The sequence below is a fragment of the Siphateles boraxobius genome, unplaced genomic scaffold, assembly GCF_051911475.1.
Source record: "Siphateles boraxobius isolate OS27281-9 unplaced genomic scaffold, OSU_SipBor_1 3, whole genome shotgun sequence".
Lineage (NCBI taxonomy): Eukaryota > Metazoa > Chordata > Actinopteri > Cypriniformes > Leuciscidae > Siphateles > Siphateles boraxobius.
The window spans coordinates 5,058,834-5,072,653 of NW_027508919.1; the positions used below are offsets into that span (position 1 = coordinate 5,058,834).

A 13,820-nucleotide genomic window follows, 5' to 3' on the forward strand; every position below is an offset into this window, starting at 1 on the left:
CTTGTAGATATGAGCTGACCTTGCTTGACTAGAAATAGCTTGTCACAATTGAGGAAATAATTGTCATCATAATTGAGGAAATAATCATCATTTACTAAATCCCTCAGTCTGACTAGTTAGAAAAGTAATAGCATACACCTCATCAAGCCACACAATTTATCATGTCTGTAGCACAAACAGTGAAAAAAAAATGAAGTACCATATTTGAATAATTGTTTAAAGTTTAATATTTAAGGAGAGAGATTAGTTAAGACTGCACTATCACCCAGTAGTCTTTTGCATTTGAAATTTAAAGGCAGTTTCCTGCTCTGCAAGTACTTTTCTGAACATTCCTCTTGAAAAACAAGGCTGTAGCTGAGCAGCTGACAAATGCAGGTGGTCATGAGGGTGATGCAAGTTCATCTAATCCAGTGTAACTCTCCACTATCCTTTAAATAACAGTGTCGAAAGGACCCCAAAAATAAAAAAGTACATATGATAAACGTGATAGCTGTGGGGAAGTATTCTTGTGACATGCTAAAGAAACGATAAACAGGTTGTTTCTGTCTGCACCCTGCTTGTGGCAGAACTATGAGAACCAGGAACGAAACCAAATTTCAGTTACACTAGTATTCAAAAATTTCGCGTTGGTAATAAGATGACTTTTTTTGGTAACACTTTATTTTATAGTATTTTACTTGTTACATATGTTACATGCATTTACCCTAGTTATGACAGTAAATTATGCATAATTACATGCAACTAACCCGCAAACAAACCCCAATCTTAACCCTAACCCTATAGTAAGTACATGTTAATTATTATTACTCCATACTTAAATATAGAATTACACTGTAACAAGGACACCTTCAAATAAAGTGTAACCATTTAAAAAAAAGAAGTCATCTCTTTGGCTCAACAAAGGCTGCATTTATTTAAAAATACAGTAAAAATATTACTGTACAATATAAAAAATATTTTGAAATTTCTATTTTAGTTTTCCATTTTAATATATTTTAAAATGTAATTTATTCTTGTGATGGCAAAGCTGAATTATCAGCATCATTACTCCAGTCTTCAGTGGCACATGATCCTATTTCTTAATATTTAATCAATGTTCAAAACAGATGTTCTGCTCAATATTTTTTGTGGAAACCATTATAAATATTTTCCAGGATTATTTAATCAATAGAAAGTTCAAAAGAGCAGCATTTATTTGAAAAATATTTTTTTTTTGTAACAATGTAAAAGTCTTTACGGTCTCTTTAAATCAATTTAATGCATCACTGCTGAAAAAAAGTATTCATTTCTATAAAAACAAAACCAAAAACCAAACCAAAAACCCCAAACATTTGAATTGTAGTATGTGCTCTGTATCACATGCTTGAGCTTTTTGATTGTGCAATGCCATGCTTACAGCACAGTGACAGGATGTGTGAGGCTCAAAATGGAACATTCAGCTGAATGTATGCTTCCGTTTTTTGATGGATCAAAGATTTCCTCGGTTAAATCGCACTAGAAAGCAGACATGAGCTCGGCTCTAGGACAAAAACATTAAAGTGTGTATTTTAATAGAAAGGGGCGTTAACACGAAACTTCACACTCCATTCACTGTCATCCATACGCATTTGAACGTGGGTGTACGCTAACGCAGGCAAAGACGTTTCAAATTTTTAAAATGTCATTATTTTTTAACTCCCTCCAAACTTGTTTGCTATAATTTTTGTTTTTGTTTTTGATGACCAATGATGTTTGATGTTGCTTTCATCCAAACAAGTCTGTTCATTGCGTAAAACTATCGTATGACTTCCAAATACAAGTGTAAATTAACTACTTTTATGGGGCTTTTACAGTGCTTGTATGTTGTTGTTGTTTTTGCTTGACAGGCCATGGTCACCATAAACTGTTGTTGTGTTCACAACACTACTTGGCAATAAAATTGATTCTGATTCTGATAAATTCAGGGCACAAATTCCGAGTATGGGACACCATACTTGGCTACACATCACATCACTTAAATCTGTGAAGATTCTCTAAAAACTCATTTTTTTTTGTGTGTGTTCCAATCAGTGAATGGGCTTGGAACAGGATGAGGAAAAAAAGACATAACTGTCATAATTGGCTGAAATATTCCATTAGAAGGGTTCTCGAACCTGTTATATATGTCGTCGTCCTCCCCTCCCCAGCCCCAGTAGTTGTTTGGGAAGCCGTTGATCTTCAGAAACTGTTCTTTGCTCAGTGATGACACGCCACCGAAGTACTGTGTGTATGGCAACCTGTTGGAGAGAGAGAGAGAGAGAGAACTATGAGGAACAGTTGTGTGGCAGTTGTTAGGTCAGGTGCAGAGTTGTGCAGCACACAGCTTGGTGTTTCTATGCAGGGAAATGACAGTGCACTAATGAGAACTGGCAGGGGGCTGAACTTGAGCCCGAAAGGAATTGCTGCCTCTGTGTTTTGCTGTAAGATAGTCGCTCTCATAAATTATCAGAAGGTGTCACTCCTGATAACCCACACACCCAAAGTGATGATAACCATAGCCATAGTTTTGCGTCAGGAAATATGGTTTGCAGTTTACACGGATGGTGTGAGATACTTTTGACCAAACTAAGGGCACCAGAGATGCATTAACTATCATTATATCTGAATAGAGCTCTGGAAAAATTCCCTGATATTTCAAGAAATAAAATGTAATTATCAATTTATTAATAGTATATTATCAAAAAATTGTTTATGAGAGTAGTTGACATTACATTTTCGGTTTAAGTTCTTGTTACATACATAATACAACAAAATCTATCTAATATTTTAACTTTTAAAAATGGATTTGGTACACAGCATGGCCATTATAAAAGAACTAGGCTAAAATTGTAATATATATATAAATTATAATTAGTGGTGGGCCGCTATCGGCGTTAATGTGCTGCGTTAACGCATGAAAAATAGCCATCGAATATCGTTATATTTTCGCGCACATCGCGCAGCAGGGTATTTTCCTGTCAGGGACACAAGGTGTAAAGACATGTTACGTTGATCGTTCCTCTCGTTACTTTACATGTTGTTAAATGAGTTTATTCCAAGCGCGCTGTATCTTTTTTATGGGCATGAGCGATGCTCAATTTACAAATGAATCACTCTTTTGGGTTGATTCCGTTAACCTAGAAACAAACAATTTTTGAGTATGACTTGTCTCTGAATTTGGATGAAATTGTTACAGTAATTTCGACGTCACATGGACACAGCAGTAGATCACCCCATCCCTTCGACCACACACAGCCACACTGGTTTCCAAAAAGACAACCACTTGAAGCTTCAACTGGGAGTTGCAACTAATAACACCAGAATGGATTCATGTACAGCTTTGCTGCTAATACCTATTGTAAATCACTATATCAAGTCACATGTTCTTTTGCAAAATACTGAAGAGTGAGGGAGGTGCATCAGCAAACACTGGCTATGATAAAATGGAATATCAAACAGAAATATGTGTGGAGATTGTTACCTAAGCAGCTTTAAAGGAATTTTAAAATAAGAAAATTCTGTCATTACTTTGTCAATCTTTTGACTTTCAAACCCGCATGAAAAAAGAATCATAAAAGTGGCCTGCATAATTTGTGAGTTATATAACAATCTATGCATTATCTATTTGTTAGATTTCAATCTTAAGTCATAATTCATTGGAATAAAACAACATCAACAACTGACGTGCCCTAGCTATTAGCTCTTGACTTGGAATACAGCACTAGGGATGCATGATAAATTGCCCATCATATCGGTATCGACCATATATGTCCATTCATCAATTAATGTTCATGTTCATCAATTAATGTTATCGCTATTGGCCCGACAAGAAAATTTGTCTGATATATTACAGCCGATATATAATGGATTATTTCAGCTCAGACAATTCAGATATGCTCTGTTTGCAGTCAAGGTTTTAAATTGCTTGAAATATGATTAGAATCACTCCAAAAAGGAAAATACAGTTAAGTGCAACATGTGCTGTCTGTCATATAGGCTACATACAATTATAATGAGAACATTATAATTGTGTGTTTGGGACAAGGATATAATGGTGAGACTTGTTTTTGTAATAAGGCGCTCAAATTATACAAAAATTTGGATTGAGATTTATCGGCCAATATATTGGTTATCGGCTTTCAAATATAAAGAATTATCGGTATAGGTTTATAAAACAAGCCGGTTTATAAAACTTAGTTTTTGTGTTGTTTTGTTTTTTGAATCGACATTCACTGTCCCCAATTGCATTGAAACGGGGCTAGAAATAAGGATGAGTAAATGATGACAGAACTTAATTTTTGGTCAACTATCCCTTTAGAAACTGCCAAATTACAACCAGGTAAAATTAACATGTATTCAAAGTAAACACACACATAATGCATAGAGAGGGGGGAAAGTGCATTTAAATGCATCAAAATTTAAACAAGACAATTATGAAGGAAAGTATCCAAAAACATACTCTTTTTAGGCCAAATGTCTATCCAATATCATAAATGTCCTTGCAAATAAACTGTTTTGCATACATGATTAGCTCTACATAACAGTGTCTCTGTTTGAAATAAATGAGTAAACCCTATCCTACATTAGATCCTGGCCCGCTCTTGTCTGACGCTCTTCCGCACGATAACTCTTGACAATTACAAATTACATCCAGATGCTTTTGAAGTTCTGTGTGAGAAGAAAGCTGCCCTGCTTCTGCGGCCCATGCTAACATTGCTGAACGCTGGAAAGACTTTATAAAGGACTGCCGACATCTGTTAAAAAAGAGCAACCCAATTGTTTCAGTGTGAGGAAGTTTAAAACCGAACCTTTATCAGATATTTCCTCATTAAAGACTGTAAATACAAAAGGACACACGTGAACGCACACACGCCTTCACATACATCATACTCCTATTACACAAAGCTTGTGCTGGAGGTCACTGGTACAAGCTGCTCCAATGAGGTACAGTTTCACTTTAGACAGAGAGTTGAGCTCCCAATGGGCTCTAATCTGAATCATGTGTGACGTCGCTAGAATTTCCCACCCAAACACTGCTACTTTATCATTTATCTGACATTTTTATCTAAACTGACTAATTTATTACAGGTCGAAGTCTTGCTGGGGGTTAAAAGATATTCTGGATTTAATATGACCAGGTTAAATACACAGCATCTGTTGCCTGCTGTGGATTACCAACGAAAATAAAGTTGACTAGTCCCTCAGTAAATATTAATCAAAAAAACATTTACAGTAATTTAACCCAGAAGGTCACAGTGGTGATAGACCAAAATTATAATACAAAATATAAAAATATATGATAATACAAAATAGATTTTTTTGGCTACTGAACATCTATGTTTAAGACTACAGATGTCTTGGACTTACAAAAAGTACTGTGGTGGTACCATGGTACATACAGATCTTTTATATATATTCCATGGTAATGAATGATTACTATATTCATATGCAATGGTATTTAGAAAATCTTATATCAGTTGAGTTGAGTTGTTTCATATCACTGTGACTGTATATCCACAACTTTTCAAATTTTTGGGATCAGTAAGACTTTTTAAAATGTTTTTGAAGTCTCTTATGTTCACCAAGGCTGCATCATTAGACCAAAAATACAGTAAAGATAAATAGTAAAATTGTGAAATAGTGTTACTATTACTAGTTTTCTATTCAAATATTTTTTTAAATGTAATTTATTCTATGATCAAAGCTGAAGCCAGTCTTCAGTGTCACGTGATCCTTCAGAAGTCATTCTAATATGCTGATTTGCTGCTCAAAAAACATTTCTCATTATCAATGATGAAAACAAAAAGCTATTTGTGGAAACCGTGATATATATTTTTTCCAAAATGCTTTGATGAATAGAATGTTCAAAAGAACAGCATTTATTTGAAATACAGTTCATAAAATGTAAAACATATCTTTTGTCACTAATAAATGTCTTTACGGTCACTTTAATCACTGTCAATTTAATGCATCCTTGCTGAATAGAAGAAATAATTTCTTTCCAAAATAGTCATTTTTAACCAGTTTAAACTAAATTAATTTAAATATATATACTTTTTTTTAATTATATATATTCAAATTACCACGTCGTCTTAATTTTTAAATGAAGAACTTTAAAAATTGTAGTATTAAAAAATCTAACTAGATTATTTTCTTTATATTTTAAACTTGCAGAATGCAAACCAAAAGATATATGATTATTTTAACAATTGGTGAAGCTTGGCATCAGTACAAAAACATCCGTTTTACTATCTAAAACAGGCTCAAACGGCTGGTTTATATTTCTCCGCCGGACCTACACCATAGCCTTTACGCGTCGGTTTTCATTTATACTTCAGTGTTGTTGTTCGCATCGACATGCAATTACTAGGGGTGTAACGATATATCGTGGTACGATTTATCGCGGTGCAAAAATGTTACGATATGTATCGTAGAGTTATGGCGATTTTTTTTTGATTTTTTTTTTAACGATGACGTCCGTTTTATCCTATTGGTTGAGCTACCGCACCCGCGTCACGCTTGCATTCACGCTCAAACGAATCGCTTGAACTGAGCAGTAGCAAAATTAGTTCGACTGAAATTGAAATAGAGGATGCCCAGTCCACTTACAAGTCCGACGTCTGGCAGCATTTTGGTTTTCCACTTACTCGACAGGAGAACGGTAAAAAAAAAACAGACAAAACACGAAGTGTGTGTAAATACTGTAAACAAACACTGTTAACACGACGTCGAACACAACAAATATGAGGTCTCATTGAGTGCTTGAAGTGGGGAAAAAAAGTGCCGGTACTCTCTTGCATTGGCAAATCATGACATTTGAGATTTCTACAGTGAAAAACAAAACTTGGAGATATTGCTGGTATAACAACAATTTATTGTTATTAACAGCATAAATTTATTTAAACAAATCGTGCGTGTGTGTGTGTGTGTGTGTGTGTGTGTGTGTGTGTGTGTGTGTGTGTGTGTGTGTGTGTGTGTGTGTGTGTGTGTGTGTGTGTGTGTGTGTGTGTGTGTGTGTGTGTGTGTGTGTGTGTGTGTGTGTAAAACGGAACTCCAAGTCTGCAAGTCCAAAAATACATTTATGATGAGATTACTAAATTTTATATAATTAAATGCATTTATGGTAAGATTATTATATTTTCATGTCAGTCTGTGTTCATGTTGACCACGAACCATGCGCTGTAACTTTAATTGAGCGCGTGCAGCACAGCAGAAATAGACTCTGTGTGGAAACGATTGCTGCACTGCTGTATAAATTGTCTCTGTGTATACACACCGCTCCTGGAACAGATCGCCGGAGCGCATCCGCGTGCAGTGTGAAAGCTCTAACCTGTTAACATGGGTGCGGAAAAAATACGCACCACATTCGCACTGCAAACGGAGTATATGTGAAACGGGCTCAATGACGCTTTTTCTGTCAGTGGTAGAAGGAAGTAGCGGTACGCGAGAAAAATTGCAAGTACGCTTAAGAGTAAAATGTAGAAGTGCCGGTACTGCGTACTGGTGAGTACCGCCCCACTTCGAGCACTGGTGTCATTTAAAACGGCATCACAAAGACAAACTCCTGCAACCAGGTGGGAAAAAGAGAATGAAAGAAGGACAATTGTAAAGAAGACATCTATACAAAGTAGTTTTATTGGTCAGTGACACCTAGTCAATTGTTAATTTTACATACAGAAGGTTAAACTAAATCTTGATTTATATTGAAGTATTGTAAATTCTTTAAGTTGTATATATAACAAGACATTTATTGAACCCTGTTAATGTTAAATAAATCTGTTGTTTGATTTTCAGTTTAATTTTTTTATTTTGTTCAAAATATCGTGATGCATATCATATCGTGAACCCAGTATCGTGATACGTATCGAATCGTGAGCTGAGTGTATCGTTACACCCCTAGCAATTACACATGCAGACCGCTAGAAGGCAGTGTTAATAAATAATAAATAAATGTACAATTTATTATCAGATTATTTAATCTTTGTGTTCACTAGTTATGTCGCATGCGGAAATGTGTACGAGGAAATGCGACGCTATAGCAGATTTTTATTTTCCCTGCGGAGGGGTTCTAGCGGACCAATCACAATGCTTGCGATCCGCGTAGAATTGACGCGTTGTTACATTTTTGGAGAGATGCACGTCAGTCTACGCCATGGGCTACACATGCTACACACAGACCTGTAGATTGTTTGCTTTGTTCCGAAACAGGGACTTAATTTGTAACAACGTAGGATTTTCTTCTTGGTTCGGTTCATTTTCAAAGGCAACATTTCAAAGAATACCAAAAATATTTATGCAAGTCACATGCGAGTAAAACTGACCTCTTATTGGTCAGAGTTTCCTATGCGTCATCCATCAAGATGGATTGAAAAGTTCGCTCCGTGATTAGTCTTAAGGACATAAGACAACAGTCAACTAAAAACAGAAATACCTGAAGCCAAACTTGTCCATAGACACAGACAGATGCCTGGGTTGATTATAGCACTTGTAGAAGTTGCGATCATCCATTGGAATGAGGTCAACGTCGCTGAAGACAAAACAATCATAGTCATACTCCTTCAGAGCCTCCGCATATCCAATGTTGAGGAGCTTGGCGCGATTGAACGTCTCCTCGCCCGCCTGCCATTAAGGAAAGAGATGATACAAAGAGAGGATGAGGCCAAGCGGCAAAATACATATTTAACGCAAATGAAATCACATTTGAGAGAGTGGTGGAAGAAACGTCATACAATGTCTATAAAGCACTCTTTTAGGGATGCTCATTATGGTTAATTTTCCCGACCGACAACCGCCGCTCGTTATCCGAGTATTAAACGTTTCGACGCGCCCCGTAAGTTAACAAATATAGGCTATATAGTATTTTTTTAACCATGCAGCAAACTAAAAAAAAAAAAACTTAATAATAAAAAAACTTTTAACTTTTAAACCGTTTAACTTGTAGTATTAATCGGTTAAAATGTTTACTTTTAACGGTTAAACAGTCAATATGAGCATCCCTACACTCTTTGCTAGAGCAGGTGTGTCTGTTTAAACTGATGATATCAGTACTTAATTGCTTGCTGTAAGGAAGGTATCAGTTTAACCTTTCACAATATGCTTTAGGTGGCAGGAGACAAATGAAACTACAGACAAACAAGCTTGTCAAGCGTATATTTCCTGAACGTCCAGTAGAGCAATGTTATTGTCATTTGATCTGTACTTGTCTGATTAAACCGATACTCAAAACAAATCATTTCTGGGAAAATTATTTATAGTATACTTGTGCAGGTTTTGAAAGTTATTCATCATTTAAAAGTAATCAACAATAACAAATACATGCCGTTTAAAAATAAAGTGAAACATTATTGATTTAAAATACCATTATTAAACAACATAATATAAGTACTGTAAAAACCTTTCATGTAAATTTACAGTAAAATAGTGGCAGCTGGGTTGCCAGCCACTTACTGCATTTTTAACAGGACTACAACTGAAAGCATTTAAAGTATATTACTGTTATTACCAAATATAGTATCCTGCTGTAATATTATGTATTTTACAGTATTACACTTTCTACAGCAATTCATTGCATTTATACAGGGGAATACTGTAATTCCTGGTTTTCAAACTGTACTTATATTACATTTGTCATTCAGTAAATAAAAATGTCATGCTTTTGTTATGTTTAAAACCTTTATTTTTAAAGGAAAAAAGCAGAAAATTGCCTTTTATGAACACATAAGCTGAAATGTCAATATTTAAAAACATTTAAAGTGCAGTTAACAGTTATCAATGAACAATACTGCTCTTTTTTGGACAATGTTGCCAGTCTTGGAAGTCACTATCCCATTCTTGGTTCTTGACCCATTTTCAGAGTTGATGTCAAAGTGCCTAGAGGGCAGAAAAGCAAAGAAAAACATTATAAAACAAATATAAAAATACTGTGTATATATATATAGTATATATATATATATATATATATATATATATATATTAGTGGTGGGCCGTTATCTGCGTTAACGTGCTGCGTTAACCTGAGACTTTTATCGGGCGATAAAAAAAATATCGCTGTTAATCTATTCTCAAAGTTGGGTTGGGATCATAAAATAGCTTTTTCGAATATCATTATATTTTCGCGCAAATCGCGCAGCAGGGTATTTTCCTGTCAGGGACACAAGGTGTATATCTTTTTTATGGGCATGAGCGATGCTCAATTTACAAATGAATCACTCTTTTGGGTCGATTCTGTTCAAAGACTTCATCAAACAAGTTGGCAGATCTGTCTAAATCGGTTCGCGAATCAGTTCTGTTCAGTTCCTCACGCACTGAATCGTCTGAACTCTGAAGCGCGTTCAATCACACTCGACACGGAGTCGTAACAGGAAGATTTAAGAACATCAAGAGCTACAGTTTAGTCTAGTGAAAGCAAATCTGCAAATGCATCATATTTTTGTCAGCGATGAAGATCTTTATTAGTTGAACATCTTCATAAGCTGTCTGTGAATGAATGATTCCACAGGACGATACATTCGATTTCATTTCATTCAGGTAATACATTTTACAACCAAATAGATTATTACGCCACGATAGCACTACTAAAAAGTATGAAATTATCCGTTGGACATATACATTAATTTATAGGCTACAAAATAAATAAGCTACCATTGTGTACAGTTTATGAAATGAACACCCGCCATCCCGCGGTAATGTGTGTGTATTGCGCAGGGCCATAGTCACACGAATAGTTTACATTTATTGAAACTAATTTGTTTAAAAAGGAGGAGGCTATTGCCGGTGTTCTGACGATTTGTGCTGCCTTGTCGAAAAATGCTACCGTAGCGCGAATCGATAGCAGAGTCTGTCGATTTGTGCTTCCTTCGCAAAAAAATGCTACCCGAGCGCGAATCGATAACAGAGAATGTTGATTCATTCTCTATGGTTTCCATAATTGTGTAAATCTCACAATATTATGACATCGTTATTAAATTTAAATCAGGGTAGGTGTATGGGTGTATGTGTATGTTTGATATAACAAGTAAAAATGACATTATTATATGAAATACAATTATAATAAAATTCAAAGTTAACATCGTTATTAAATTTAAATCAGGGTAGGTGTATGGGTGTATGTGTATGTTTGATATAACAAGTAAAAATGACATTATTATATGAAATACAATTATAATAAAATTCAAAGTTAAGAGTACAGTATACTGTACTGTTTTTATTTTTAAAACGGTGTGAAAAGTAAAAATTATCATCAAATATTCATCTTTGACCTGTCAAAGTTTCCTACAAGTCTCCACAGTAAGGATGCATAGATTTATGGGCGTGGTAAGCAGAAGAAAAATTAGTCTGCACATGCGCATAACCAGTAAGTAGCACATCTCGATGGGTAGCATGAATCGTCAGATATTTTTTGATCTAACGAGCATCTGGTTTGGCTATGCAAAAACGGAGCTACGTCGTGCTTATTTTTTCTTCTTCTTCCAATTAGCCTACTATGTTAAAAAAAACGACGAAAACATGTTACTTGTTCAATTAATAAAGTTTGTTTGATGAGAAATCGCTCAAGATGAAATTGGCATACCTTTCTGTCATTGTAATTGTGCGTTTTATTGATTTATTTTATTTTTTAAATTTTTTTGACCGATATTCGACTTTTGCTCCTCTATTGTCGAATGGCATTTTTGGCAGAAATTCACATCCCTACGCGAGGCGAACTATTCTCAAAGACTTACTTTTAGTCATTATTTGGGTAGCACACATATTCTGAATGCCTTCGGCAGAATTCAAATGAGCCATTTTAATCTAGATTAATCTAGATTAATTCCAAGATTCCAGTGAGATTAATCTAGATTAAAAAAATTAATCTATGCCCACCTCTAATATATATATATATATATATATATATATATATAATGATTTCCATTACACGAGAACGAGAGTAGATGTTAAAACTTCATGCTGATTTGTACTCGGCTTTCGCCAAGATAAGCACCAACTAAGACATAGCTTTACAGTAACCTATGCTTCTCCATCAATTTACGCTTCTTTCCATATGGTGATGTAAATCTCCTTCTGTCTAGTGTTAACACGCATCAGCACACACAACGGCTGCAACCACAGTGCGGTCCCCCCATGACAACCGTCTGGATTTAGCTGAGTAGGGGACATCTCTGGGGTCTTCAAGTGGGCACCTTCCGTCCTCAGTGATTCGTCGACTAGCCCACGACACCTCAAGAGGGCTCGACAGTGACTCTGGCGTCCCAGAGTCACCCCCCTACGTCCCCCACTCAACTCAGCCCATCTTACTGACCTCTACATCCCTCCTGCTGCTGAGACCTAACCACAATCTCACAATCTCTCCGCAACCCAACCATACGCGCTAACCTGTTTGACTAAGGCTGTCGAGCCCCACTGGTGCGTTAATATGCAGTTTCAGTTGCAACGGTTCCGTATGGCATACCACCTACCGCAAAACACAATATCTGCCCAACCACCCGTCATTCACGCAATATACACAGGAACATAATGACTGTAAATACTATACAACCTATACAAATAAACCAACAGACTCTTCAAGTTTTCAAGAATTCTGCGAAACCGTAGCATGGCGGCCTGTACACAGCCAGCTAGAATCTTTCCGTCTCAACCACAGCCAGTTGCTGCTCCTTTCTGCTGCATGTATATATATATATATATATATATATATATATATATATATATATATATATTATATGACGACCTGGTGACGCAAATTGTGAAATTAAGCACATCACTTACATTAACACTGGATCTGCATCAGATGATTGAGCCTGAAATGACAGAAAACAATTGCCAACAGTTACTAACCGTTTCCAAGGCAGGTTGTATAATGCATGTTAATTTGCCGTGAAAGATCAATGTTATTCCGTGATTGCGTTGAGAACAGAGTAAGCCGTAGTGCAAAAGTGCAAATGAAATGCGTTAAAAAAAAATTACGTTCCAAGGTCAAACCAATCACGAAAAAGTAGACACGAGACCGAAAAGCTCTAGATAAAGATTGACTTACCATATACACAGATGAACAATCGTTTATCCTTCTTCTCACGCTCCACTTTCCATTTATCCTCAACACAGGCACAAATGTTTTGATTATTCTGGCGCAAAATTAGTGATTGGAAGTCGACTCCAAAAAAGTTGATTCCTCGACTCTTAATAGCCCTAGTGTCAGAGTCAGGGCCGGTTCTAGACATTTAGAGGCCCTAGGCCAAATTTATGTTGGACGCCCCTAGTGCCACACCCCTTCTAATAAAAAGCAGCACTTCAAACAAACATTCCTATGCTTTTTGTTTATACAACATGTTATTAAAATGTAGAATAGTAGACATAAAACACGTATCGCGTTGGGAGAAATGTTAACATGTATTTTATTGTCCTAGAAACTTGGACTTGGGAAAAAAATTCCCATAAATCAATGCCTCTACAGTATGATACTGTATTACGAATGAAACGGGCTGAAAACAGAAAACTGCTGTATATTTACAGAAATTCTGTAAAAGATACAGAATGATACGTTTTTAAGAAAATATATTATAATACTGTTAGAAGCTACCTGTAGATTTACAGTTAAGTTTTACAGTAATATTGGTATATTATATTGCTATATAACTGAATAAAACAATTAGTTCTACTGGGTAAAACGTTTTATTAGATTAAAACTACTTTTTTAGCCTTTGTGTGGAAGACGACATGAAATTCACATAATTCCTCGCTCGACAGAAAAGAACACCATGGTTGATGATGATAAATAATGAATTAGTAGTTAACAAAAATGGACTATGTAATCAGTTTCAGCCAAA

At 35.7% G+C, this 13,820-nt stretch overlaps 1 protein-coding gene across 1 annotated transcript in view; it reads right to left on the reverse strand.

The window, feature by feature from the left end:
- Nucleotides 1-13,820, reverse strand: part of b4galt1l (DP-Gal:betaGlcNAc beta 1,4- galactosyltransferase, polypeptide 1, like) — a 29,275-nt gene that overhangs the window by 2,861 nt on the left and 12,594 nt on the right. Inside the window, exons 3-4 of the mRNA XM_077247541.1 lie at nt 8,429-8,616; nt 2,133-2,255 (exon numbers count right to left, since the gene is read on the reverse strand). Coding sequence (XP_077103656.1) covers nt 2,133-2,255; nt 8,429-8,616 — 311 coding nt within the window. The remainder of the gene's footprint in view (nt 1-2,132; nt 2,256-8,428; nt 8,617-13,820) is intronic.